We start from the raw sequence: 25,344 nt of genomic DNA, 5'->3' as shown, positions 1-25,344 counted from the left end.
CCCAGGATATGGGATGTTGGTGCTGCATGCAGCATTTGGCAAGGATGAGGAAGGTTTTCCAGGAAGCTGCCAAGCCCCCAAATCCTTTTTCCTTGTCTCCTCCAGCCCAGCAGCTGGAGCCAGGCTCCCTCTTCATCCTATCCCATGATCTTATTCCCAGCCCAGCTGCAGGAGAGGATGCACAGGGGCTCATTTCACATGGAGTTCCAAAGCTCAGGATGCCACATCCACTGAGAGGGCTCTTGCATCTTAAGCAGCCCCTCTCACTGGCAGACGCTCCGTCCCTGGCTCTGGCTCATTGCTGGCAACTCTGGAACTCTGCTACTGAAGGAAGATGGCAAGGGAGTGACCACCTTCTCCCCTTCTCAGTGCCCTCGTGCCACCTGATGCTCCTGCCATGACTCCACCATGAGCTCTCCACAGCATCCAACACGGCATGAGCTCATCGCTCACTGGGGTCAAGTGTGCGGCCACATCCCTTCAGGTACCAGTGGTGGCAGGACATGGGAATGGGACACTGCATGCATTGGCCACCTCCTGGGCATGGTCTTCCCACAAACAGCATTGGCACAGCCAGGGCAGAGCTGCTGGTGCTGTTGTTGGCTGCTCATAAATGCCCAGTGGGGCTCCGCTGGCCCCACCACCGCGTGCTCCTTGCTGTCCCCAACTCCCCCGCGGGAAGAGGGGAGCCGTAAAGATGGGAGAGGGGATATTTTTATTGTTTCTGACACCGGCTGCCCCAGATTATCATGTTTTACAGAGCGAGCCAAGGAAGCATCACTCTGCTATGCTGCAGCTGGGCTGGCTGCCCAGCCCAGCGAGGGGAAGGAGGAGAGGAGCAGCGGGGCGCGGGTGCGAGCGAACGAGTGTGTGCACGCGTGGGCCATGGGGCACGGCTCCATTCAGCCCTTCCCGCTGTGGCATGCAGCCTGCAGCCCACTGCACGGGGAGGAAAGGTCGCCTGCTGCCTGCAAACGTGTTTGTTTTTCTAGTCCGGCTCCTAATTCGATTAGGACTAATTGCATTTGGGAGCGTGGTGGGGTTTTTGGGTGGGTTTTTCTTGGCGTTCTCTTTAAAGAGCCGGGATAGTAATTTGCATACTGTTACCCAGTACGCCTTTTCAGCTCTCAGCCGGGCCAAGACCCAAAATCTGGTCGCAGGCAGCAGCACAGTTCATCCACTGAATTTTCCCAGCCATGCATGAGCAGCACAATGTGGGAAGGCAGTGACAGGAGAGCCTGCGTGCCTTGTGAAATAAAGCCGAATTTCAAAGAACAAAGCATACCTGCAAGCTTGTTGCTGCTCCCTTTCTGTGGCTCTCAGGAATCGGGGGGGGGGTCATGATTGGCTGTGAATCACCCCAGGACCACTGCACCTACCCAGCCCCCAGTGCTGCAGGCACATGGGGAGAAAAAAACCTTCCACAGTAATGAACCCAACAGCTCTGGGGTGCATCTCCTGATTCTGGAATGTCAACTGTCATTTAAATTTATTAGCTCCACCCTTTCCATAGGTTTGGTCCGTGTTGATGTAGTCCTGCCCTCAAGCACTGCCTGGGCACAGCCTCGGGGTTGCCCTTGTGTGGGACTATCCCCAGGGGGTAGGAGCACGCTGGGAGGGAGAGAGGGTTGAATCAAAGGGGTGGGTGCTGCTCCCTGCCAGTTGGCCCTGGTGCCAGGGAATGGTTGCAGTCATGTTTAACATGTTGCTCCTGAAATAGCCTAACTTTACATCACCACAGGAAAGGATTGGAAGAGTTCAGAGGGGAAAAAAATCTATCAAATGGGCTTTCTTAAAAATAATTAAAAAAAAAAAAAAAAAAGCTCTGCATCACAGATACACGAGCAAGGAACTATCTGCACATGCTGACCCCAAGCCTGTGCTTCTCCAGCAGCATCCAGGCAGGAGCACCAGCCTGGTGCCACCAAACTTCTGTTCTCCCAAGCTGGCATGTCATCAGTGCCCTCCTGCAGTTTTCTTCCACCCAACCAAGCCATGGAAACAGGCAGGGACACCAGTCCCTGGGACTGCCTTCCTCCACTGTTTAGCCAGTGCCCATCATGGGATGCTCATGCCTGCCCTGGAGGAACCAGAGGTGCATGCCTTATGTGGAGAGGTCACTGCCTTCTTGTTTTGCTTCTTTATTTTGGATAGGTGAAACAGAAAAAATGTTTTAAAAATAACAAAAAAATATAGATGCAAACTTGCAGCACAACCCTCTGGTTGCAGCTGGAGCCCAGCTGGGAGGAAAAAGACTTCTAAGGCAGAGAAAAGGGAGGCTCTGATTATTTATTAGTGGCCGATGTTTGATTGCTTGCTAATCAGTCCAGAGAACACTCAGGCTCTCCTGGCCTCCCCGCTCACATGTGGTTCCTGTTGCTTTGCCCCTTTCCCCCTCCCTCTCCCTGGTTTTGCTTTGTTTGTTTTTCTGTTAATTTGGTTGTTTTTTCCATGTCATTTTCCGTCAAACCGCATGTTTTTTCCTCTTTCTCTCGCCAGCCACTGCAGTGACAGACATGGAGGAAGCAGGCCAGCCTGGGACTGCCTGTGCTCTGCCAGTCCCTTTCCCACATCCATGGCCTGGGAGGCAGCAATGCCCATGGGACAGTGCTGGGGCTGGCACCAGGCTACAAGACCCCGGGCCACCACTGCAACATGGAAGACAACTCCACTGCCTGCATCCTGATCCGTGTCCCTGCTGCTGGAGGGGATTCTGCTGTATTTCCTCTCCCATGCTTGCACTCCATCCCATCAGGCAGCAGCCTTTTTGGGCAGCAGGCTGAATGATGAGGGTCAGATGCATGTCCACCAGGGCTTGGACAACCCCAAAGCGGGACAGAAGGGCAAAGGGGAGGAGGGGCTGGGTCGGGATGGAGATAAGCAGGTTAGAAGGGGATGGAGGGATGGGAGCAGAAGGAGGGTGCCTGCCCTTGCTGCCTCCCTCCCTTCTCTGCACACAAGGCCTCCCCGCTCTTGTGTGCACTCTCCGGCTTCTGGCAGCCTTTCCGACGTGCGTTTCCACTCCTCTCTGGCCCATTAGCAGTATTTTTATAACATTCTGTAACGCACAGCGCCGTGTGCCAAACCTCAAGAGTGCATTATTTCCCAACGTCTTTGTTATATCCACCCCCGGGCCCTCCGGCTACGCGTTTCCAAATCCAGAGCTGTGGCTTGTGGGGGCAGCCAGGAGCCCGGCACCACACTCCTGTTACCCAGAGCCTTGTGCTCCCTCCTGCCCTGCTCCTGGTGCTCAGCCCTGGGCTCAGGACAGGGATGCCTGGTGTGTAAAAAGAGCTGGACCCATCTCCTGCTTCTGGTGGGTATCTGCTGCTGTCAGGCTGCAGGGCAGGTGATCACTGGAGATAAACACCTGGTTCTTCTCCTGTGCTTCACCTCATGCTCAGCTGCCTGAAGAAGGGGGCAGACCAACAAGTCACCAGGCTGCTCAAAGTGCCCTGGAAGAGGTTTCCCCTGGAGAAATACCAGCTTCCTTCAGGCCAGTTTGTGCTGAGGAGGATGCATGCCTTGCAGGGGGCTGACCTGGGACCTTTAGCAATAGACAAGCCTGGGGATCCCTCCTCGCCATCCCTGAATGCATGTGCACCAGTGCTCCCATTTCTGCAGTGAGTGAGAGAGCCCAGCTACCCCCAGCCTCTGCAGGGTGCTGCTGGGCTCCCAGCCACATCCCCCATGATGTGCACTCAGGTGTCAAACCCATCTAAGGGACCAGATGAGTTATCTGTGCCTTCCCTCCCCCCTGCTGAAGTACATTGTTAAAACACCTCCCCACATTTGTGCCTGCACCATTAATGTAGCATGTTGGTCCCTTCAGCATGAAATCCCCACCCCTGATATCCTCTTATCCCTCCTTAGCCACTGGCATATCCAACCAAAGCCCCTGGTCCCTGTGGGCCAGAGCCATTACAGATAACATTGCAGAGAGTGGCCCAAACACAGTCCAACCATGGTGCCAAAGTTTCCCCGTCCCTTCCAGGAGCTCCCCCTTTCAGCACAATCTGATCCCCTGTAGCTATTTCCTAAGCTGTGTTCCAATTCTCATACTAATCCACATTTTCTCTGGTTTAACTCATAATTTCCCATGTGGCACCATAGCAAATACTTCACTGAAGTCAAGACAGATTACACTGACCACATTTCTGGGCTTAGAAAACCAGTTCCCTTATCAAAGAGAGCTATCAGGTTAATCTGCTGTGATATATCCCTGGCAAGCCCCCCTTATATTTTTTTCCCATTTTCCATTTTTCTCCATGTCTTTAATTGCTCCCCCTTCCAAGTGCACCGTGCGGCCCCACTGTGCTGTGGGGTCAGGCTCTCTGACGAGGACCTTTCCTTCGCCCCGGCACAGGAGACACGTTGCACTGGGTACCACCACTGGCCTCTCAGCTGCTAATGAGCCTTGCTAATGAACAGATGTCCTCACATGGGGATGAGGTGCTCCCCAAGCCCTCAGTGTATTGAAGGTGCCTCCACAACAGAGGGTAACCTCCAGGTTTTATGCTCCCTCCTCTCCCTTAGCCTGTGCTGCCCTGGCTCTTGCCTCTGCATTGCTGCTCAGACCTGTGGGGTTCATTTGGTATCGGGCTCTGCTGAGCTTATGTTTAATCTCCCCTGAAACCTGTCTGCAGAACCAACTCTGCTCTTCTCTCCTCGTTTGCTCCATATTTATATGGCTAACCCCCCTTTTCATTTCCTCTGCAAGGTCTCACTCAGCTTGACTCCTGGCAGTCTCCCTTTATCCCTGTGCTCGCTGACCCCCATGACAGAGCTTGCTTTGCTAATTGACACCCTTTCCTGGTCCTCAACGCTTCTCTGCTCCCTCTACACATCCTTCCTGTGGTGTTGTATGCTCAGGAGCACCCCTGCCTTGCCTGGGGAGCACATTCCAGGTACCATCATTTATTTGATGAGATCCCCAGCACTTCTCCACGTGCAGCCCCAGCCCCTCACCCTCGCTGCAGTCACCTTTCTTGTTGCCCCAGCAAAAGAGAAAAATGCAGGCACAGGCCTGTTTTCATTTAATTTCCCATGCAATTGAAACGAAATGAGTCCAAGATCCCCCAAATCCCAGGCCTGGGCTCCCAATGCACTCAGCTGCAGCAGCAATGCTACCACAGGGCCATGCTGCAAACCTCCCACAAGTCACCCATCTCCACCTCCATGCCCAAGCCCATCCCCATTCCCTGACGGGATGCTCCCAAATCCATTCCTTTGCATGAATCCTCACACCTCCAGGGAATCAATCCTTTCCAGCAGAGCCAGGACACCTAGGGTGGGGTGGGGGAGGCAGGGGCTGGGGATGCAGTGCTGCAAAGAGAAACCTCAAAGAGAGCGTTAAATTAAAATCCAGACAGTTAAATTAATTACCACTAAAAGCATCTCACCTGATTAGTTCCTTGCACAGTTAATTGTGTTAACAGCACCAGACACTTGTTTATTTATTTGTCACCCTCTCTGCGGGGGCTGGTGGCCCCAGCGGCGTCCAACTGGGCTTCTCAGCTGCCCAGTGCTCAGGGGGCTGTGACTCTCCAGCAAATGGGAGCACACAGTAATAGGGAACAGCAGGATTTGGGCTCTAACGCTGAGCAATTCCCACGGGTCCCTGAGCGGATTGACAGGGATTACTATTAGCGAGGTGCTTAGCAGATGGAGGAGCCATTGCAAAATGACAGCGATGCCACAGCTGCAGAGGAGGTGGTTGGAGGCTGTGGAAGTCTCCCCACTCCCCTTGTTTCCTGTAGGCCTGGGCTGCAGCCCTCTGTGCACTGGCTGGGAGCTCTCTGCAGATGGGTTCTGGTGAGCACATGCCCAAGCAGAGGAACTGCACAACCTCCTTGTGCTGCTGCCTGCACTGGACCCAGGGCCTGCCTTTTCTGGCTCTGAACTAGCTGTGAACACCTCCTGAGCACAGTGCAGCTAAAAAGCCCCTGACTCATTTGCTGGGCAGTGGCAGTGGCCTTTTTGTCTGCCATGCTCCCAGCCCCCACACTTGCTCACTGGTGTAAACCCTGCCCTGTGCTGTCTGCTTCCCCTCATCTGCTTCTCACACTGCCTTCCAGCTCCTTCCAGCATCCCTTCTCCTTGGCCCAGACACCAGGATCCATCCCACAAAACCTTAAATGAGTTGGACACTGTAGAGCATCTCTAAAATTCAAATCTCTAGATGCAGTGAACCCTCATGCTTTATTTTCAGGGCTTACACAGACCCTCCTGTGACCCTCTGTCCCTGGAGCATGGCATAGGATGGAAACACCACCCTGGCTCTGTTGCCAGGTGCAGAAGGTGAAATAAGGAGTAGAGAAAGACTCGTCTGTGTCTTCCAAACCTGGGAACATACAGCCACCTACATGACACATCCCTGGATGGCGGGGTTCCCAGCTGGGAATCACAGTTACCATCCCACAGCCAGCCTTGCCAGCTGGTGCTCCCAGACACCCACGGCTGCCAGTTGCACACGCCGTGCTGCAAAACACACAGTTGTTATCTGCTGTACAAACACAGCAGCCCTCAAATAACACAGCTGCTATCAGCTCTCAGCATCATGTGAAATACAGCACAACTTTTATCTCTCCTGCTGAGGCCCGGGAATCAGCGCATCCCATGCTGGAGATACGCAAAATGCTGGGGAATGAGCAGCTGTCCTCCAGCACACCTGTGCACCCAGAATCCTGCAACACCTTTTGGCTGCTCCTCTGAAGCATCCACACTGCTGTAATCCCAGCCAGGGCTTCTCCTTGCTGACTGCAATCCTGTCCGACAGCTCTTTCCACCTACAGAGATGGTTGTTGTGTCACAGGGCTAGAGGAGGAAGCTACATCCCTTCTCAAATTATTCCTGAGGCATCATTTAAGCTGCTAGCTTTGATCCAAAGCTTAGGACAGAATGGCTGATTCCAAGTGGGATTAGTATGCCATGAGGACCTCATACAGCAGTGTTCAGTGGACAACCCTATGTATGGAAGGTAGAGGGGCTGGCATGGCAGGAGGGGGGTCTGTGGGGACTCAGGATGGGAGCAGAGACTGTCCCCCTCAATGTGACATGCTGGGGTACTCACTTCCCACCCTCAGGTTGGTCTGGTATTTGAGGTGCCAGGAGGAGCCCTCGTAGCAGGAGTACTGGCCGCTCTGGGACAGGTCAACGTTCTTGAGGATCAGGTAGGAGCCGTTCAGGTGGGACTCGTCGATGTCGGTGCCGTTGGCTGTCCAGGTCACGGCTGCATCCCAGTCCATGGAGCCACACTTCATGGTCACATCTGCACCTACCCGCTCGTACTGGGTGTGGGTCTCTGTGGGAAGGAAAAGGGGAAAAACAGTGAGCTCAGAGCCCCTCAGCACAGTTGCCTTGGGGATAAGATCTTATTTTCCCATCTGGGAAGTAAAGAGAAGGACTGGGGTGTGGACTGACACTTTGCTGGTGGACAGGGAAGCCGAAGTTCTGCTCCTGTCCCCAGCCATGATTTATTTTAGACCAGCTGACAAACACCAGAGGATCATGGACCACCTCCACCCACAGGATGGCTTCCTCTCACCTTTGCTATGGTGAACACATGTTAGGGCTGCACGTATGGCTCAGCAGCCAAACACCCCACAGCATGGCCAGACACACAAGGCATTGCCAGTCGTGTGTCCAGGTGACATGTTGCAGGACACAAACCAAACACGTGTGTCAGAAACTCCCAGCAGAGAGATGACACAGCCCCAGGATTCGTCACCAGCAAACTCCATGTATTTACTAGCGCAGATGGGAAGCAGGTAATTCTCCTTGCAATTCCCTATCCAGTAAACCAGGCAGGAAGACTGCAAACTAACTGTGCTGTGCTGTGGAAAGTCAGGAAAGTCACAGCTGCTTGGTGCATGCAGGGCTGTTTGTCTCCTGTCTGGGTTTTCTTCCCTTTCCACAATAACATGATGCTTGCTGAGCTGTTTGATGTAACAGAGTGGGGCAACACACCTCATTGGGCACCAGCTGCCTAATTGAATTTTCTCAGGTTTCTGGACAGGAGCTGGAGCTGACATTCATTAATGATCCTTAGCAACTGAATATTTCCTGTGTTGCTACACTTGGCTGTGCTGAGCTGTATGTGGCAAGGATAAAACAACGTGAGTGCGTGTGTGTGACACAGGGTGAAGCAGGACGGGAGGATGAATGGGGATGAGGTTCCTTCAAGGCTTCATCAAGCCTTTGTGCACAGACAAGGGTGGTTCACTTCTCAAAATTCTCCTGGGCTTCAAAATCACATTTGACAAGGTGCCTTCCAAGGAAACTAAGCAGCTCCGACACATGGGGAAAGTCCTTGTGAGGATTTATAGCAGCTAAAGTCATGAGATCAAAGGTGAAAACAAGCTGCCAAAAGTAGCAGTAGAAGATGTCACTGCTGAAGTCTGATGGAGATCCGAGCTGGATCAGTTCAGCCCGACACCCCCATAACTCACAGGTAGAAGGGGTCAGGGCAGAGAGAAGACAGAGTGCTGCTGAGGCAGTCAGGGCAGCCAAAGCCCAGCTGGGCTCCAGAGTGCTGCAGGAGGACACCATGGTACAGACCACCAGGCAGTAACCCTGTGCTGATTAACTCACAGTGGAATGCATGCAGCCTTCCTTCCCTACACACTCGTGGTTTCAAATGTGCCACGGCCTCCACAGGAACCCATCCTGGAGTCATCACCCTCCCTTCCCTGAGAACATCAGCTCAGTGGTGACCAAGAACTCAAACCCAAAGTGGAAAGCACTGTGACTCAAAAGCCATGAACAAACCTGTCCCCATGCTGTTATGAGCACAGTATTCCTGAAGCAGGGCAAAGGAGGGAAACAAGAACAGCTAAGGCTTGAAACAGATTCCATGTGAAGATGGTTTAGTAGACTCTAACCCTTCATCCATAAAAGGGGGAGAACCAAGCAAAGACGTGACAGACACCTTAGCAATGACGAGTGGCATGAAGAGGACAAATAGAGAAGGACTGCTTGCTCTTTCTCCTAATAAAATAAGGGGGAGCAAGACAAGCAATAGAAAGTGGTTTTTTTCTTTTGCACAAATTGTGATTAAATTACAGAAATCTATATCCATCAGATGCTGTTGATGTCAACACAGGAGGGGGGAACAGTGTGTAAATGAATTCACAGCAAAAGATGACCTACAACACCGAGCTGCCCAGTGAGCCTTGGGAGATTGCAAGCAGCTGATAGTGGAGACAGATGGGATAAGCACCTCCAAGGCTTCTCCTCTCTTTTTTCCCTCTCCAGACGTCAGCTCTTGGGTCGCACTGGTAGGTGGGACCACATGTATATGATCCAGCATTCCTTGTGCCTAAGGCCACATCCTCATCCCATCTGCAAGGCTGGCTCTGGAGGAGTGTCTGGCAGGTCTCAGCCATGTTGCAGATGGTCTGTCAGGACACCTGCTTCTGACAGGAATAGAGCACCTTTGGGGATGTTATCCCTGCTGGGAAACAGGGTGCTAAGGACAAGGAAAAAATGGTTCGTTGTGGGTTTTGCTGGTAGGATGCCCCAGGACAATTTCTGACACAAGCCAAGGATGGAGAGCTTTGGGAAACTGTGCTGACCAGAAAAGTGCAATTAAAGGGTCTTTAAAAAAGCTGGGAGAATGTACTGATAGGGAGAAAGAGGGGAGAACATCTAAGATGAAGCATCTGTGTGAGGAGGGATAGCTGGAACAGGACCAGATACATAGACAGATAGGCAGAAGTGGAAAAAGACAGTGGATGGATGGATGAATGTGTGTAACCACAGACAGATGGATGGCAGGCTGGATGGGCACAGATGGAGTGGAGGAAAGGAGGCATGGAAGGACAGTGAATGTGAGTGGTGTTGGGTGGATGGCTGGCTACTTGAATGGCTCTGGATGTGGATGGATGGTTGGATGATGAACGGGTGGACCAGGCAGATGATTAGGTACATGTGTGGAGAGACAAATATAGATACCAGGTTCAGTAAGAATTCATGCACCTTACTCAAGTTCTCTAATTTATTCTATTGCATAAGGTAAAGAGGTTTTGTCTTCCTGTTTCCTGTTGGCTCACAAGACCATTGACTATCCTGTCCTTACACTTGGAATTCTGCTTATCAGAGACACTGGAGCTCTGATACCCACCATTGCACCACCCACCAGCCTTGCACAGAGAAAGGCTCAGTGCAGTGATGGATCCACAGACCTGCCACCCTTGCCTGGCTCCTGCCTGCCTGGTGCTTATTTCCAGAGAAGGACTGAGATGAGGGGAAAGCTCTGGGATGCTCAGCTCTGCCTCTCAGGACGGTGGCTGAGAGCTTGTCTGTAGCTAGTGGCTGAAGGACTAAGTTGGGAAGGAAAAAAGTCACCTTGAGTTATTTCCTTAAACACAGTACAAACACACTGGCATTCATCCAGAAGGGCTGAGGGAGCCATTCCTGGAAGACAGGTCTTTGAAAGTAATGCTCCTTTCCAAGGCAACAATTTAAGGTTCCTGATGAAGGAGAAACCCAAAGCACAGCTTCAGTGGAGGCATTTCTTCCAGGAGGGTTTGCTGAGGATCCTACTGGAGCAGAAACAAGTCCCCATGTCCTCCCTTGTCCCATGCCAGGTGTGGGAGTCCCACCCAACCACAGTGACATCAGATGTGTGGCAGCCCCTTTGGGAAGGGGTACCATGGGGACAGCTCCCTTGGAATGCTGGAGAAACCTGCAGCTCTGCTGTAGGATGGGGATGAGCAGGGGTGACCAGAGCTCTACTGGGACTCTGAACTTTCTGCAGGCTAGGAATGCACCCAGAGCTCCACAGCTCCCTTGAACAGGGAGGGAAGGGAGGTTTGTCCACACTCCTGGTCACCGTGTCACTCACTGGTAACCTGTGGGGTTAATGATCACGATGGTGCCTGTCCTGCAGGGCCAGCCCTTTTGGATGGATATCAGCTGGTGATAGGAGTGTCCTGGTGGAAGATTCAAGCTGGACATGGAGGATAATTTATTCTCCTGGGGGGTAGCACAGCACTGGGACAGGTACCCACAGAGAGGGGGGATTCTCATCCATGGAGTTTGTCAGGGCTCTGCTGACAAAGCCATGGCTGATCTGGTCTTCTGCTGAGGACAGAGCTTTTCCAAGTGGGGCACTGGACTAGACACTTCCAAAGATTCCTTCCCAGCAACATGGACGTGATCACTGGCTAGAACTGACACTTCAAGATGCTGCCCTGCCCTGTGCCAACACCACCCTGCTTCTCCAAAGCATGCTGCCTTTGGGTCAAGTGACACCACAAGGCTGTGATGGCATCATAGAGGGGCTGCACCCCAACCAGCAACATGGCTCTCAGCATCCAAGCCCACCAAGGGCCACATCCTCTGCCAGGCACAGCACACCTGCCAGGCACAGCATGAAGTCCCAGATCTAGAAAGGAGACATGGTGATGCATAATGGGAGAAATTACAGCTTTGCCTACATCTCTGCAAAATTGCAGCGGAGGGAAGATGGGAATAAACATCAGAGCTTCTAGTTGTGGGATAAACATACACATTCTAGTAATGTTAAGCTGGGGCAGCTTGGTGAAATGAGCTGTGAGCTGCTTTGCTGCACTAGCAATGATGAGTGGCAGCTTGATAGGTCCTGCAGCTGCAACAGGGACCAACAGGACAGCAGACAGCAGTCCAGCAGAGAGATGTGGAGGGAAAATGAGACAAAGCAGCTGAGACACGGGACCCATGGAAATATATTCTATGCTTCCCAAGCCCATCCAGCTGGAAATCCAATAGAAACCTCATCCTCATTTTCCTCCTTCATGAAATCTTGACCTACATAGAAACTGGAAGGGCAACAGCACAAGGAAATCCTGCAAAAAGGTGAGCACTGCCCTGGCACGCACTGTGCTAGGAAGAAGCAGATCTCCTCTTGGCACCTTCCATCTCCACTCCTGTGCCGTTGCTCCAGCTGAGGCTCCCACCCAGCCAGCATGGGCAGCTGCCAGGCATGGCTGGAATGCTGCTGGGCACTGGCATGTGTGGAGCCACAGATTGGCACTGGAGGTCTGTGTCCAGACGCCTGAGGGGTCACTGGAACAGCGAGCAGAGGAAGTGGAGAGGACAGTTTGCATTCCTGGCACCAGAGCTCACCACAGCCCTTTAATGGGGGTCTTTCAGCCAGGGCCTGTGGCAAGACAACCTCCAGCAGACACACACAGGACCAAAACCACCCTCTCTGTCACAGCGATTTGCAGGCAGACTGGGACAAATATTCCCTCTGAGCCGAAATGCACTGCAGGCTTGTGGCTTGTGTAAGCACAGAATGAGCAAAAGAAAGGCACTGCAGCATTTCTGGGGAGAGGGAAGAGCACTCTGCAGGTTCCACAGCCTCTGGCTCTGCCCTTCTTTTGCAGATGATGAAACCAACACAGTGAGAAAGGCCAGGTGCCCACTTTCTCTGACAGGACATGGAGCACTTCTGCAGTGGGACAGAGCACTACATACATGTCCTTGGACAGAGGCCTTCACATCACCCCGCTGGCCTTCATGTGTCCCTCCCACAGCTGAGAAACCAGCCACAAATAATTGTCTCAGCAGCTAGTTATATGTCTGTGTACAGAATAAATTACACATTTAATATTTACACAGTGCCAGGGCTATGCCAAGAGCTTTCCAAGCATATAAACCAGAAGGGTCTTTCATTCCTCAACTTCCCATGATAAATGAGATGAATCAGCCCACGGAGGAGAGGAGCACAGAGCCCCAGAGGATGGAGAGGGCAAGGGGACAGAGAGATGGACTGACAGCCTCTGTGGGAGGATGTTCCTGGCCCTCTCCAGCCATGGGGCAGGGTAGTGGCACAATCCTATGGCCTCTCCCTTGCTTCAGGACCCATGCCCACTGGCCTGAGCAGCACCAACTGTGTCCAAGGAATGCCAGTGGTTCCACTCCCCTGTGCAGTCTGACAGCCCCTGAAGTCTGCCCTTCTTGAGATGAAGCAGCTCCTGGCCATGGAGGGGGTTTCCTGACCCCAGCTTCCCAAAGCGCACCTCACTCTTGATCTCACATCTATTCCCTGTGACGCCACTTGGTCTTTGCAGAGCTTTTCTTACCAGCAGAAATCTTCTTTCAAGGAGAAGAAATTTCATGCTTAAGGAGGCACTTCTTCCACAAGTGATTTAAAACTGGATGTATCTTTGTAAGGAAACAAGCATAATTAAGTGTCATTGATGTAGCCAAAGATATGGACTGCTCCAAGTTAATTTTGTCCATTAATGAAGAGTTGCAGAAAGCAGAGACCGCATTTGTTTGCTCTACTTTGGTAAATCCCTGGTGTCAGCAGCTTTGCTCTTGACAAGAAAAAATAATTAGAAAGAAACTTTAATTAAGAGATAACAGATGGGTGCTAAAGGACTTGTACTCAATCACACCACAGTCGCCTGGAAGCAGACCTTGGTTTGCTTCAGGACTGTTGTGAAGGAGGGACTTGACCCCTCTGACATGCTTGGCTGAGGGCAGGATCCAATGCAGGAAAACCTCTTCCCTCAGCCTGGATGTGACCACAAAACATCCTCCTAAGGGTGTTGGCAAAGCCCTGATGCTCCTGCAGAAGTTCTGCTCCAGCTCTGCATCAGCCTCCCCTTTTGCCTCCCTCTGAAGCTGCCCCCAAACCCAGCTGGGGATGTCCATGGTGGGGTGACCAGGGCCTTCATGGCCCTTCTAGCTGCTCAGCTGCACAAGGCTGGTGCCTCTCCCGTGAGCCTTAATGCAACATCTTCTGAGAATGAAGGGACACTTTTACCATCAAATGTTCCATTGTCACAAATGGTAATTCAACCTATGGGCTCCCTCCTAGACTTGATGGTCCAGCAGTGGGGAGGTGTGATGCCTGCCCTGCCATGAGCTTGACACGCCATTGCCCAGGCTGAGCTCCAGGTGACAGGAGCAGACAGGATGGCAGCACCATTAGGACGGTGTCACCTGAATCACTCGTGCACAGGGGCCAGCAAGGCTGTGCAGTGGCAGAGAATCAGCACCCTCCTGGGGAGAAAATACAGTGCTAAACCCAGCAGGAAACCACAGAACAGAGACCCACTGCTGGAAGCAGAAGACACACACTCTCACAGCAGAAGTGAGGGCCAAGTCCTTGCTGCAGCACTGGCTCAGCCCATGGGATGCAGCAGCTCCCCATGTCTTTTGGGCTGCTGGCCAGTGGGGAGCCCTGGCTGGCAGTGACTGTAGGAGGATGGGGAATGCTGCCTTAGCAGACAAGTAACTCAAGTGTCATTTTTCTGCTTGTATCATATCATCAGACTGGCTGAATCAACAGCTTTGGTCTGGTCTGAGTGGGATCTCACCAGTGCAGAGGGTGTTCTCCCTGTGCCTAATTATGTCTGTGTCTTGTCCTGGTACTGCTGCCTTTTCATCACACCCATGTCAGGACAGAGCTTCTCTAGCAGCTCTCTAGACCTGCCAAATCACATCAACCCAGAGCTCCACACTGGCAGTGCTCCTGGCTGCAGGCCAGAAGGGCTCTGTGTCAGAGGCATCCTTGTTTTCCTGCACACCATCAAGCCCAGCTCTCGCTGGGAGTAGCAGGAGCTGTACAGCGATGTGGTGCCCCAAGCACAACTTAACCCTGGTCACAGGGGTCAAGCAAAACTGAGTACAGCAACCAAATCCATCCTGCCTCTCTAAGAGAGTCTCCTCAGCCATGCATGGGCAGGAGAGCACAAAGAAGCTGTCCTTTCCCATGGCTTCAGGGTAGGAGGGAGCTCTGCCAGAGGGTGCTAAGGCTGGTGCGCACCTGCAATGGTCGATACCTCTATACTGGATCATGTTGTGTTGACACAGCTGGGACCAGGAGCAGATGCTGCTACTTCTGCTCCTCTGTCTCAGCAGCTCTACAGCAGAGAGGTCTGGATTCTTTTGGGCTGGTGATCTTGGCTTTTTAGTTTTTTTCCACAGGATGCTTTGGTCTTGCATCCCAAGAGGGGACCTGAGTTCATGTGTTGACCTGTTTCCTAGAAGGTCTTGATAAGGCCATCAGTTGGATGTCTGTCCCAGCTCTTCTGGTCCCTGGGACTCTGAGTGCTCTCCTTGATGCAACTGGCTGAGCTGTGACACCATTTTCATCCTAAGGCAAGGCTGGATGGGACCTTGCCCACTTGGCTTCCTTGCGGAGTCAGCTTGAGATGACTCATCCTGAGGAAGTGCAGTTGCTTGGCAAAGCAGCAGCTCCTCCAGTTCCCTGTACTTCATCAGGCTGCTCCAGCATGTGGGGTGGTGAGGAGGGAAAGGTGTTGGAACACCAGAGGGAATGGCACTAAGGGGAACCAGCACACAGCAGGAAAATCCCACCAATATCCTCCAAGCTTGGCTCACTTGAGCCTTCAACCTTCGCTGCCAAATGACCGGTGCTAGCACCATGGATGAATTAAAGGCTTGTTTTTTGGTCCTGCTTTTTCATGCAGACAGGACAAATAACTCTAAGCCACAGAAGAGTGCTTAGATCAGGCTTTTCAATGCTGTTTAGGGGGAAATCAATACAATTCAGAATTAGGTGCCCAAATCAGAGCCGTAAACACAAGAAGAGCTCATTGTGGTCCAGCAACAGCGTGAAGATGCCTGTATTTACTGAGGTTTGGGGAGGGGGAGGTGGGGGCAGAGCTGGATAGAGACGCAGGGGTGCCTCACTCCCCGCTGACCTCAGCCTGCCTTTCCAGCCTGGTGCACAGTGCACACCTCCCCATCCCTGCTTGCCAATGCCCACACGCCTGCCCTCAAACAGCAGCCTAGCTGCACTCAAATACACCGGGGGCAACTGCTGTTTGTTCACAGAACAGCCCAGCTCCCGTCTCACCCCACTCAGGGCTGCGGATTAGCATCAGGCATTGTGCAATGTTTTTTTATTAGCACAGAATTATGGAAGTCAGAGGCGTAAAAGACCTGTTGGGTCCCACTCAGTCCATCCTCCTTCTGCCAAGACAGTATTGGTCCCTGCAGCATATTTACTATTTCTCCAGTCTAATTTTACATACTGTACAATCTGTGCTGTGCCAAGTTACGATCCCTGTGTGAGAAGCAGAGCTCTCAATTTCCAGGCTCTTGGGTGTGTAAAATCACAACCGCGATGCTAAATTAACTTTTTTTCCCCTTGCATTTAATCATTTAATAGCTCTAAAATTCAGCCCCTCAGGCTCTTTCTGTCTGTCTGTTGGCTTGGGTTCTGCCTGCTGTAGGCCAGTGGCTTTCCCTTACAGATGTAATGCTCACGCCCCTGGGTGGATCGGCAGCAGCTGGGCTTGAAGCTGGGGTAACTACAACTTAACACATGAACTTCTGTGCCTGAGGATGGAAAAACTCCTCTGCTTTTTTAATCACAGGTACTGGGGGTTCATCCTCCTCATTTTTGCTCAACCCCACAATGAGGAGGCACAGAGTGCACTGCACACAGGGACAGGACTCAAAAGCATCACCAAAGCTGGACTGAGAAATCCAAACAGGGGTGGGTGCAGCTTGTAGCACCAAGACATGGGGGACAGGGCACTCCCTGGGGCTCTCAACAAAAGCACCACTACTTTTCTCTCCACCTGTACATCTACTGGAGGTTACAACACAGGGCTTGTTTCTTCCCAAAAGAAGGATTTCTTCCCCCTGCACCAGCACCAAGATTTTATTTGTGCATGTGGCTACAGAATAGAGGAACTGAGCTGCTGCCAGGGCAGCACAATGAAGAGGGTGAGAAGAATAGACACTGATAAAATGGGAACCATTTTACCAAGTTTGAGAGCCTTTTTGACCCAGTCACCATCACTCCTCCAAGTAACACATGCGTATCTGGAGTCTGGTGCTGTTTCAAAACAGTATTAAAAATAAAGCACTCATCTTCTCTCCCCTGTAGGGGCTGTTTTAAGAACTAAGACAAGGCTCGGGATTTGCATTGGTAACAGCAAGATACTACATTCACATTTGATGCCTTTCACTCTGAAGGATCCTCAAGCAAAGCCAGGCCTGGAAAGGATCACCTGCACATGCCGAGCTGTGTCACAGCCAGCAGAGCTGCAGCCCACCCATCACACAGAGCATCTGCTGGCGGCAAAGGTGGGCACATATCAGAACCATGGCATGCTGGGAAGAGTTACTTACCCCAGAGACACAAAATAAATTGCTGAGTATAGCTAATGGAGCATTACAGACCACAAAATAGGAGCCCAGAACAGAGCTCCTGGATCGTGAGCAGAGCTTGGAGACAGGCTCCAGCTTGGGGCTGAATCAGGCTGGAAAGTGTATCTGAACAATGGAGGTCATGATGCAGGATTGTGGTCCCCAAATGGTTTCTGAGCTCCTCTTGGGGGTCAGCGTTATTCAGGAGCCCCATAAATCCACATAACAAAGGCCTATAATTTGTAAATACTCACATAAAGGATATGTGAGTATTTACAAATTACTCTGCAGTCAGAGAGCTATTGAAGGTGGCAGTGTCTTTTGGATTTGTCTCTGAGCAGGTAGGAGAGACAGGGTTTTAGAAGTAGATCCATGAGAGACCAAGGGACTGAAAGTGCTCAATGCTTTGGGGCAGACAGAGCCTTTGCATGCCTTCTTGTGCAGATCACAGGACCTTGGAATGGGTTGGAAGGGACCTCTGAAGATCATTAGTAAAACAGATGTGCACATATCACAGAATCATAAATTCGATACATCCCGTTTGCATCTATCTGCAAAGCACAGTGCAGAAGCTCAAAGGAGATCACACCAACTCAGGACAGAGAAGCTTAAGATGAGGCCAGTGAGCCAGGAGCTTTCAGCAGGGTTGGTCCCATTCTCAGCAGCATCACAGAATGCTTTCAGAGGAGGGAGCATGCAATTCCTTGAGCACTTGTTAACTGAGTCCTGGCCCTGCTCCCTTGTTGGTGCCCTAAGCACCAATGTCCAGGACCCTTTCCATAACCTGTGAAGAAGGTGCTCTTCATTAAGCAGCTCCAGAGCACTTCCAAAGCAACTCACACTGGCTGGCTGGTGGCCTCATCATGCAGAACCCTCATGGCTTCATCATGCAGAGCCCCAAAAAATATTGCTGCAATTTCTATTTGATATTGAGGCCTCTCTGCTTCTAGAAATACATTCTCCTTCTCCCCCTCCCTCTCCTCCTCTTTGACACAGCCTTTTCCTGCCTGTCTACCCACTGCTGTTCCCTTTCCATACCACTTTTGTTGCCATCCATCTGACTAAAGCAGAGAGCAGCGCTGCTTTTGGGAGCCAGTCTGCCTTTCAGAGCATCTCCTAACCTCCAATTACTGATCCTGCCATGTCAGAGAGTCTTCAGTTTGGTGCAGGTTTTTTTATTGCCTTCATTGGGGATAATAAGCAAATGTTAGCTCAGGAGCAGACATTCATTCTTGAACCAATTGGGCATTATTTCCTAAATTTCAGTGTTTAAAAGCTGTAAGTGTTTTACTGCAAAACAACTAAAAGGCCAGTTATGTTTCATTGACTGAAATACAAGTAAGTGTGCCCTGTTCTCTGGAGAGCTCTTGGGTTTGAAGCAGAAGATTTTAGGGAGGCATGTTTTCTGAAAGTAAGACTATTCAGAAGCTTGCCATATCCACAGCTCCAGTCATCTGAAGGCAGTACTGAATTACAACTATTATTAGCACAAGAGATACTTGAAATCTGGAATTTCTGTAAAACGTTTTGAATTCAGGTTCTGAAGCATTTAAAGGACTTGAGAAAATATCTTTGGCTCCAAGTCAGCAAAGCACTTAGGCAAGGCCTTAACTTTGAGCATGTGTTTAAGTACCTTGCTGACTTGGGGCTTTTAACCCTGGCAAAAAGAAATCAAAGAGGAAAGAAAAGCCAAGGAAAAAAATTCTGGTGTACATAGAAATCTCCAGACAAGCCAAAATAATAGAGGAATCTCCTCTGGAAAGTAAGAAAACAAAAAATAATAATGACTTGCTTTAAAATTAAACACTAGAGGAAGCTTTCTGGAGGAGGGTGGAGAAAGACTCCCAGAACAAATGGAGTATTTCAATGTAGCCTAACGCCAGCTTCACTCTCCTGCCTCTTCAGCATTCAGAAATTATTTATTGCTGAAAAAAAAAAATCCCAAACCAAACCCAAAACCTGCTTCCTCCTCCCATTTCCAGACGAAGTGCAATGGGAGAGAGAAAAATCTTGGCTTCGGCAGTGAAAAAAACATCTCTGAAATGAGTCAGCTGTGAGAGACTGTCTCCATCAGGAAGAGGATAAGGGATGAGGGACTGAAGGGTAGTAATGAGGAGGAGGAAATTGCCCAGAGGCAGAAGCCTGCAAACAACCACATGCTCTGCCTGTGAGGGGGGATACCAGAAAGTCCTTAAGGAGAGAAAATCAGTTTAAATCTATGCACACATGCATGGAAAGCAGCTACAAGCAGCAAGCCACGCTTCCCCCACCTCCAGCTTGAGGTTATGGAGAGAAAAACTGGAGCACAGCAATAAGAGCATCCCCTGCAGCCCACCCAGGATGAGCGGCTGCAGAGCAGCCACGGGAGCGGGAATGGGCCGGAGGAGATTCCCCCTGCTGCTCCAGGATCCTGTGCTTGCAGCCCCCGCCCGCCAGCTCTGGCACGGCCAGGGCAGGCTCAGGGTGCCACGAAGTGGAAAATGCTGCTCTGCCTCCACCAGGGCGAAAGCCAAAATTTAGAAATATTTTCTTTTAAAGAGGAAAAAAACACCAAAATGGCCAAGTTCCTTCCTTCAGGAGGAAACCATAGGTTTTCATGTGTTTTAGGGTTGTTTTTCAAAATTTCTATACTGAGTTGTACAAAAAGCTTTGCAAAACATTTGGTTTTTTAAGGTGGAAGGGGGTGTCAATTCAAAGTGAAGAACTGAACCATTTCTGAAAAACACCAAAAAGACAGAGTGCAGACAAAAGATAACTTTCTTTCAACTACACTTCATCTCTTTTTTTATCTCCCCTGACAGAGAAATATGATTTTGTAAAACATTTGGATGTTGATGGGACTTAACAGAAAACTGCTCCCCTGAGGATCCTCCCCATCAGTTTTGCCCAGGACAGATTGGCAGCCAGCGCTTTACTCCCTGATGGAGATGCCCCTCATGGGAAGCACAGGATTCCAGCACAGGCGATGGAGGCAGCTCTTCCTCAGAACTCACACCCTCACAGTGCCTGCATCCCCTTGTGGATGGCCACCCTGTCATCCACTGGTTGGTGCTGGCACCCAGCAAGATACAGCTCCTGCCACAAGGATCTGACAACCGAGTGAGACAAATGAGGAGAGCATCGTTCTCCCTGTCTTACACATGGAGAACAAGTCCCCAAAGCAGATAAAATGACTGGCCCAGGAGAGCTGTTTTCATCAGAGCTAAGGCTCTGGTTTTCCTCCTTCATGTGATCCTATGACACCTGGTACATTGACAGCAGGGTTTGGTGGGGCTCTCCTAACCCTGCTGAAATACAAAACCACAAAGCACTGAATTAACTTCAGCTGGTGCCTTTTTATCCACCTGTGACCCCTGTATGGCCCTCAGGATGCCAGCACTAGGGCACTGCAGGGATGCAGTGCTGTGGGGCTGTGAAACGGCTGCTGCTGTGCACACCAGTGACTCCCTGTGAGGCACCAAAGCAAAAACCTTCCATAAATACTGGTTACACTACAAAACTCCTCAGGGCTAAGCAAGTTAAGAAAAATGGTGCAAACTCACTGGAGGAAGGAAAACACAATTAAATCACCCAACAGCCCATACCCACTAATCCCTTCTGCTACCAGGCTTGACTCGAAGGTCTCTCCCTGCTGACATGCACTTCCCACCCCTCCCCCAGCCCTGGCACTGCTTTTCCAGAATCCTGGCAAGGCGTCTGTGCATTCATGTTATGTGGGAAAGGAAGATCCCCACAGTCCTAGCTGGCAGCACACAGTCCCAGCCCAGCACGCTGTGGGACTATGGGCTGTGCAGGGACAAGCCTCTGTGTTGGGGAAGATGAAACAGGAAAGCTTTATAAATATGATTGTCTGGCAAAAGATTTTGAGGATATAGAAACTATAAGTGAGATTGAAATGAAAGCAAGCTTTGAGATACCTTAGTTACTGAACAACTGGAAAACAATGGTGTGGCCAGCTGAAGGTAATCCCCTTTTGATGAAACAATACCCTCTGCTTGCAGACAGGTCCAAGGGTCAGAGCAGACCCTGCCAGCTTGGCAGAAGGGGTCCAAAGAGTAGGTTTTGGGGTTTAAAATGTAACACAGTATGGTAATGTAATGATTCCTATAGGCTGTGTGTAAATGCTATAGGATTTGTATCTTGTACTAGAGAATTAGAATATTCAACACAGAAGATTTATTGTATTGTAACAGGAACCTCACTCTCTTACCCTTTTATGCTGTTACATTTTTTACTCCCTTACGCTTTTACCCTCTTACTCTCTTACCCTCTCATCCTCTCTACCCCTCTCTTCTCTCAGTCCTGCTCTGAGCTGTGGCTGGCAGCTCCCAGCAGGGCCCTGCACCCAGGCCCTCTGCAACAAACCACAAGCTCCACGACCTGGCTTCAGGGATCTCTCGTCTCCGTCTGTCCCGACCGTCCTACCCCCCGACGCACCTACACCTGGGAGCTGCTGCTGCCCCATGCCACAGCACAAATCAAAGGCACTGAATGTTTTCAGGAGGGTTCAGTATTCACCAAGCTGGGAGACACCTCTGCAACACCAGGTAAGAGCAATAAAAGAGCTGTGAGTGCTCATGGGGGCTCTCGCTGTGAGGTTCTTCATTCTGGAGCTGTGATTTAGGACACGATGAAGAATGTGGAGGGATTAAATCTGTCTACCTAAATCCTGAAGTATTCCTTCTGGGTTTGCATCCCAACGTCCTTCTCATAGATCAATAGAAGGATGCTCAGGCCCACCTCTCTGGAGGTGCCAAGAATAAAATTGCAAAAATATGGGGAAAGAAATGCATCATGGATACAAAAGCCCACAGACTCAGAGAGCTCAGTGGCATTTCTGGATTTGCCCAGATTACAGAGTGAGTGGGTTCACTGGCACAGAGGTAGGGGCTGTCCATGGGGTATCTTGCTCAGGGGGGCAGGAACTCCCACTTTAAAGTCACTGACTGAGCCCTGCAACCTGCTCCAAATTTCCTGTCAGATAAGGCACTTCCCACTTCTTAAACAGCACTTCTTAGTAGCCCGGAGGTGAACTGGCCCTGCTGCCATGCAAAAGACATGAACAGCACCTTTGAAAAGGCTGAGTCAAGCTAAGGCAATGTCAATCACCAGAAAACAAACAAACAAACAAACAAATAACTAAATAAATATTTTTTAAATAAAAAACCAAGACATTTTAAAAACCCCAAACCTGCACAGACATACAGACAGATGTTTCCTCGAAAATGACAGCTTCCAAAGTCCTGTGTTGCTACTACTCCCCCTGGGATTTTCCTCTCTGTCTAACATGCTGCCAATGAAGCAGCTAGGTAACTTTTGAAGAGCACCAACCAGCAGCGTGGAAATAGCTGCAGTGATTATATTGCAACACTTCACTGCTTCCCTGAGCTGCAGCTCCCTCCTCCACTGTTGGAAGTACAATCAATGCTAATTAATTAAGGGCCAGAGCCTGCCAACCATGGTCACACCAACTTCAGCACTGCTTCCTGAATATTCAGGGCTCACACTCCATAAAAGCAAGGATCAGCCTCCAGCAACTTGGGTTGAAAGCAACAGAAACTCTGTTTGCAAACCAGGAGGGATGGACAGGCATGTCTGTGTCAGAGCTGAGAGCTGGAGGAGTCCTCTGAGCTGGGGCAGACCCCGGTGAGCTGCAGCTGTAAATCAGCAGTGAGGCATCCTGCAGGCATCCCTAAAGGCTCTCTGCCAACAGCAACCACGGAGCTGGCACAGCTTTTACACCCAGCAAGACTAAGAGGAGGGTGCTTGTGTGGGGCCAGAGACAGAGCACAAGCACCCTCCAAAACCAAGGAGGAGCAAATTCCTTTGCCTTAGTGCCCAAAGATGAGAAGAGAGGAAGGCAAGGGCTGGGTGTTAACAGACAGAGATAGGGAGGCTCCTTGAGAACAAAGGAGACAGGGCAGAGTCCCAGGAGAGTGAGTGGACTTCAGTGGAGCACCAGTAGGAACAGTACTGGAGCTCACTAGCAGGTGAGCCTGTGGCCATGGTTCCTAACCCTGCCAAAAGGGCTGCTGTGATGCTCTGAGAGTGAGACGCGACCAGTGGGGAATACCAGCTCCTGATCTGCCTCTCCACTATGCCATATTGAGGGACCCTCACACAAAGGAAAAACACAAGACTCTGTGCTTTTCACCACAAAGGTAAAATTACTTTTCAAATCTGCTGAGCACAGGAACTTATGCTATGAATATGAGCACAGGCTCCTGCCTTGCTGCATCCTATGGAATGCTACATGCCCTCCCAACAACAGGAGCTCCTGCAGGGCTCAACAGCCTCCCACCACTCCCCAGCACATCACTGGATTGTCATCACTTTGCACCCAGCCTCTCCAGTTGTCCCAGCAGCTGGCACAGGTTGTGGCAGGTCTCCAGGCTCACAGTTATAGCCAGTCATGGAGCTTCCCATGGGAAATCGCAGGAAAGGTCTAGACTGACAGATATTAGCTTCTGGATTTAACACACTCTCACTCCCATGTGCCTCGGTTTCTCCCTTGCACAGCATCCACTCATCTGGAGCTACCACACCACAGCACAGACAAGCCACGAACTCAGTGGAGTCCAACCTGCCAGGGCTCGTGGTTTGGCTGGAGTCAGAGGCTCTCTGTGACTCATCCTGTGCAGTCTCGAGTTCATGGCTGTGGATGAGAATCCCTTTGAGAGCACTCCAGGCTCAATTTACACTCCCTCTGGGAGAGGATTTGTGCATAAACAATGCAGATGATGAACAAAGCCCAACCACCTGGTTGGAGAAGATCCTCACTTGGATGGATGAATGGATGTGGGGCTGATGAGGACAAGCTCCCAGCAGTGGAGTCCTGTGTGTATGCTCTGCACCACCCTAGTTTTTAGCTGGTGATGCTGTTGTGAACTCCCCTTCATGCCATTCATTCAAGGAAAAGACCCTGATCCCCCCCTGGAACTCTGTTACATCTGTGAGGGATGCTCATCAACTTCCTTGGTTTTATTTCAGTTTGGATACTGGAGGCAGCAAGTGTAGGATCACTGTGGGTGGCAGAGACCAGCTGAGCATGGAGTGGACTTTTCTCCAGAGAACAGAAGTGCCCTTTGGAGGAGCAGGGCATCCCTTCCCCACCATCCCCCTGTGAGCAGAGCTGTTATTCAGCAGCACACTCAAGGCCTGGACATCAGAAATGCATGCACTTGTGGGCACACCTCACAACACCTCAGCAAATCCAGCAGGAATCAGGCAAGATGGGCCACGTGCTGCAGCCCTGCTTGTGCATCCCAGTTAATCCCTCAGTGTGATGGTGCCAGCTCTCCTCTGCCTACAAAGCACAGAGCTCTTGGCTGGCAGAAATCCCACAGGCTCCCGACCTTGCAGGTCAATGTTTTCTAGCATCAGCTCTGTAGACCTCTGGCTGTTTTGCAAAGCTCCAAAATGGATGACTAAGAGCCTGGCTACTGGCAAATGATTTAAATCTGCTAACACAGGTGTGGTCTGGGGGAAATGCTGCAGGTTTTGCAAAACAAAAAAGCTAGGAAGGTCAGATGTGTGGAACCTGGGATGAAAGGCACTACCTTTCTGTCAACTGTGTGCACCCTGAGGTGAGGTTTTGTCCCATCCACAGGGAATTTTGAACTGAAAAGTGGATATGTCTTTCCAGGGACTCTCCCTGCACACAGGTGCACAGAACTGTGTACAGAGAATATTCTATCCCCTTCCTCTTGTCTTAAGCAGAGACGAAGGCTGTTTTATCCCCGTGCTGTGAATCACACCCACAAATCCCTTTCCCCAGCACCAGCCTCCCCAGTGTGGCTCTAATCAAGGGAAGGCAGTGCAATGAGGCTCCAGACTGCTCGGCTTCAATTAGCACCTGCTAACAGCTGAGCCTGTATAGCAGTCTTTTCCAGCAAATTGTACACCAAGAGATCAATGGTTCATACAGGACTAATACTGCTGTAACCCCTCCTGCCTCCATCACTGTCAATTGCCTTGTGGTTTCACTTCACTTCTCCACCTGATGGGCCTTCCAGGAGCAGCCATTACAAGGTGACACACATCGCTTTTCCCCTCTGTAACGAGCCTGCCACCACCCCTCCTCAATCCCTCTTCTCTTTCTCCTTTTAATATGCCACAATTATATTGGCTTCTCTGCATGGATCCACCCCATTTAGTGCTGCCCAAGGCCACTTATCCTGAAAGACGCTCTTTTCATCCGCAGCACAGACTGCACATCTT

The 25,344-nt window shown here is 50.9% G+C and overlaps 1 protein-coding gene across 3 annotated transcripts in view; it reads right to left on the bottom strand.

Moving 5' to 3' along the window:
- CNTFR (ciliary neurotrophic factor receptor) overlaps positions 1-25,344 on the bottom strand; it is a 202,847-nt gene that overhangs the window by 49,351 nt on the left and 128,152 nt on the right. For all 3 annotated transcript variants that reach the window (XM_054517960.1, XM_054517959.1, XM_036403708.2), the window contains one exon: positions 7,073-7,303. In XM_054517960.1, coding sequence (XP_054373935.1) covers positions 7,073-7,303 — 231 coding nt within the window. The remainder of the gene's footprint in view (positions 1-7,072; positions 7,304-25,344) is intronic.

The sequence above is a fragment of the Molothrus ater genome, chromosome Z (assembly GCF_012460135.2).
Source record: "Molothrus ater isolate BHLD 08-10-18 breed brown headed cowbird chromosome Z, BPBGC_Mater_1.1, whole genome shotgun sequence".
NCBI lineage: Eukaryota > Metazoa > Chordata > Aves > Passeriformes > Icteridae > Molothrus > Molothrus ater.
The sequence above is the reverse complement of the archived record's forward strand: the minus strand, read 5'-3'. Positions and strand labels throughout refer to the sequence as shown.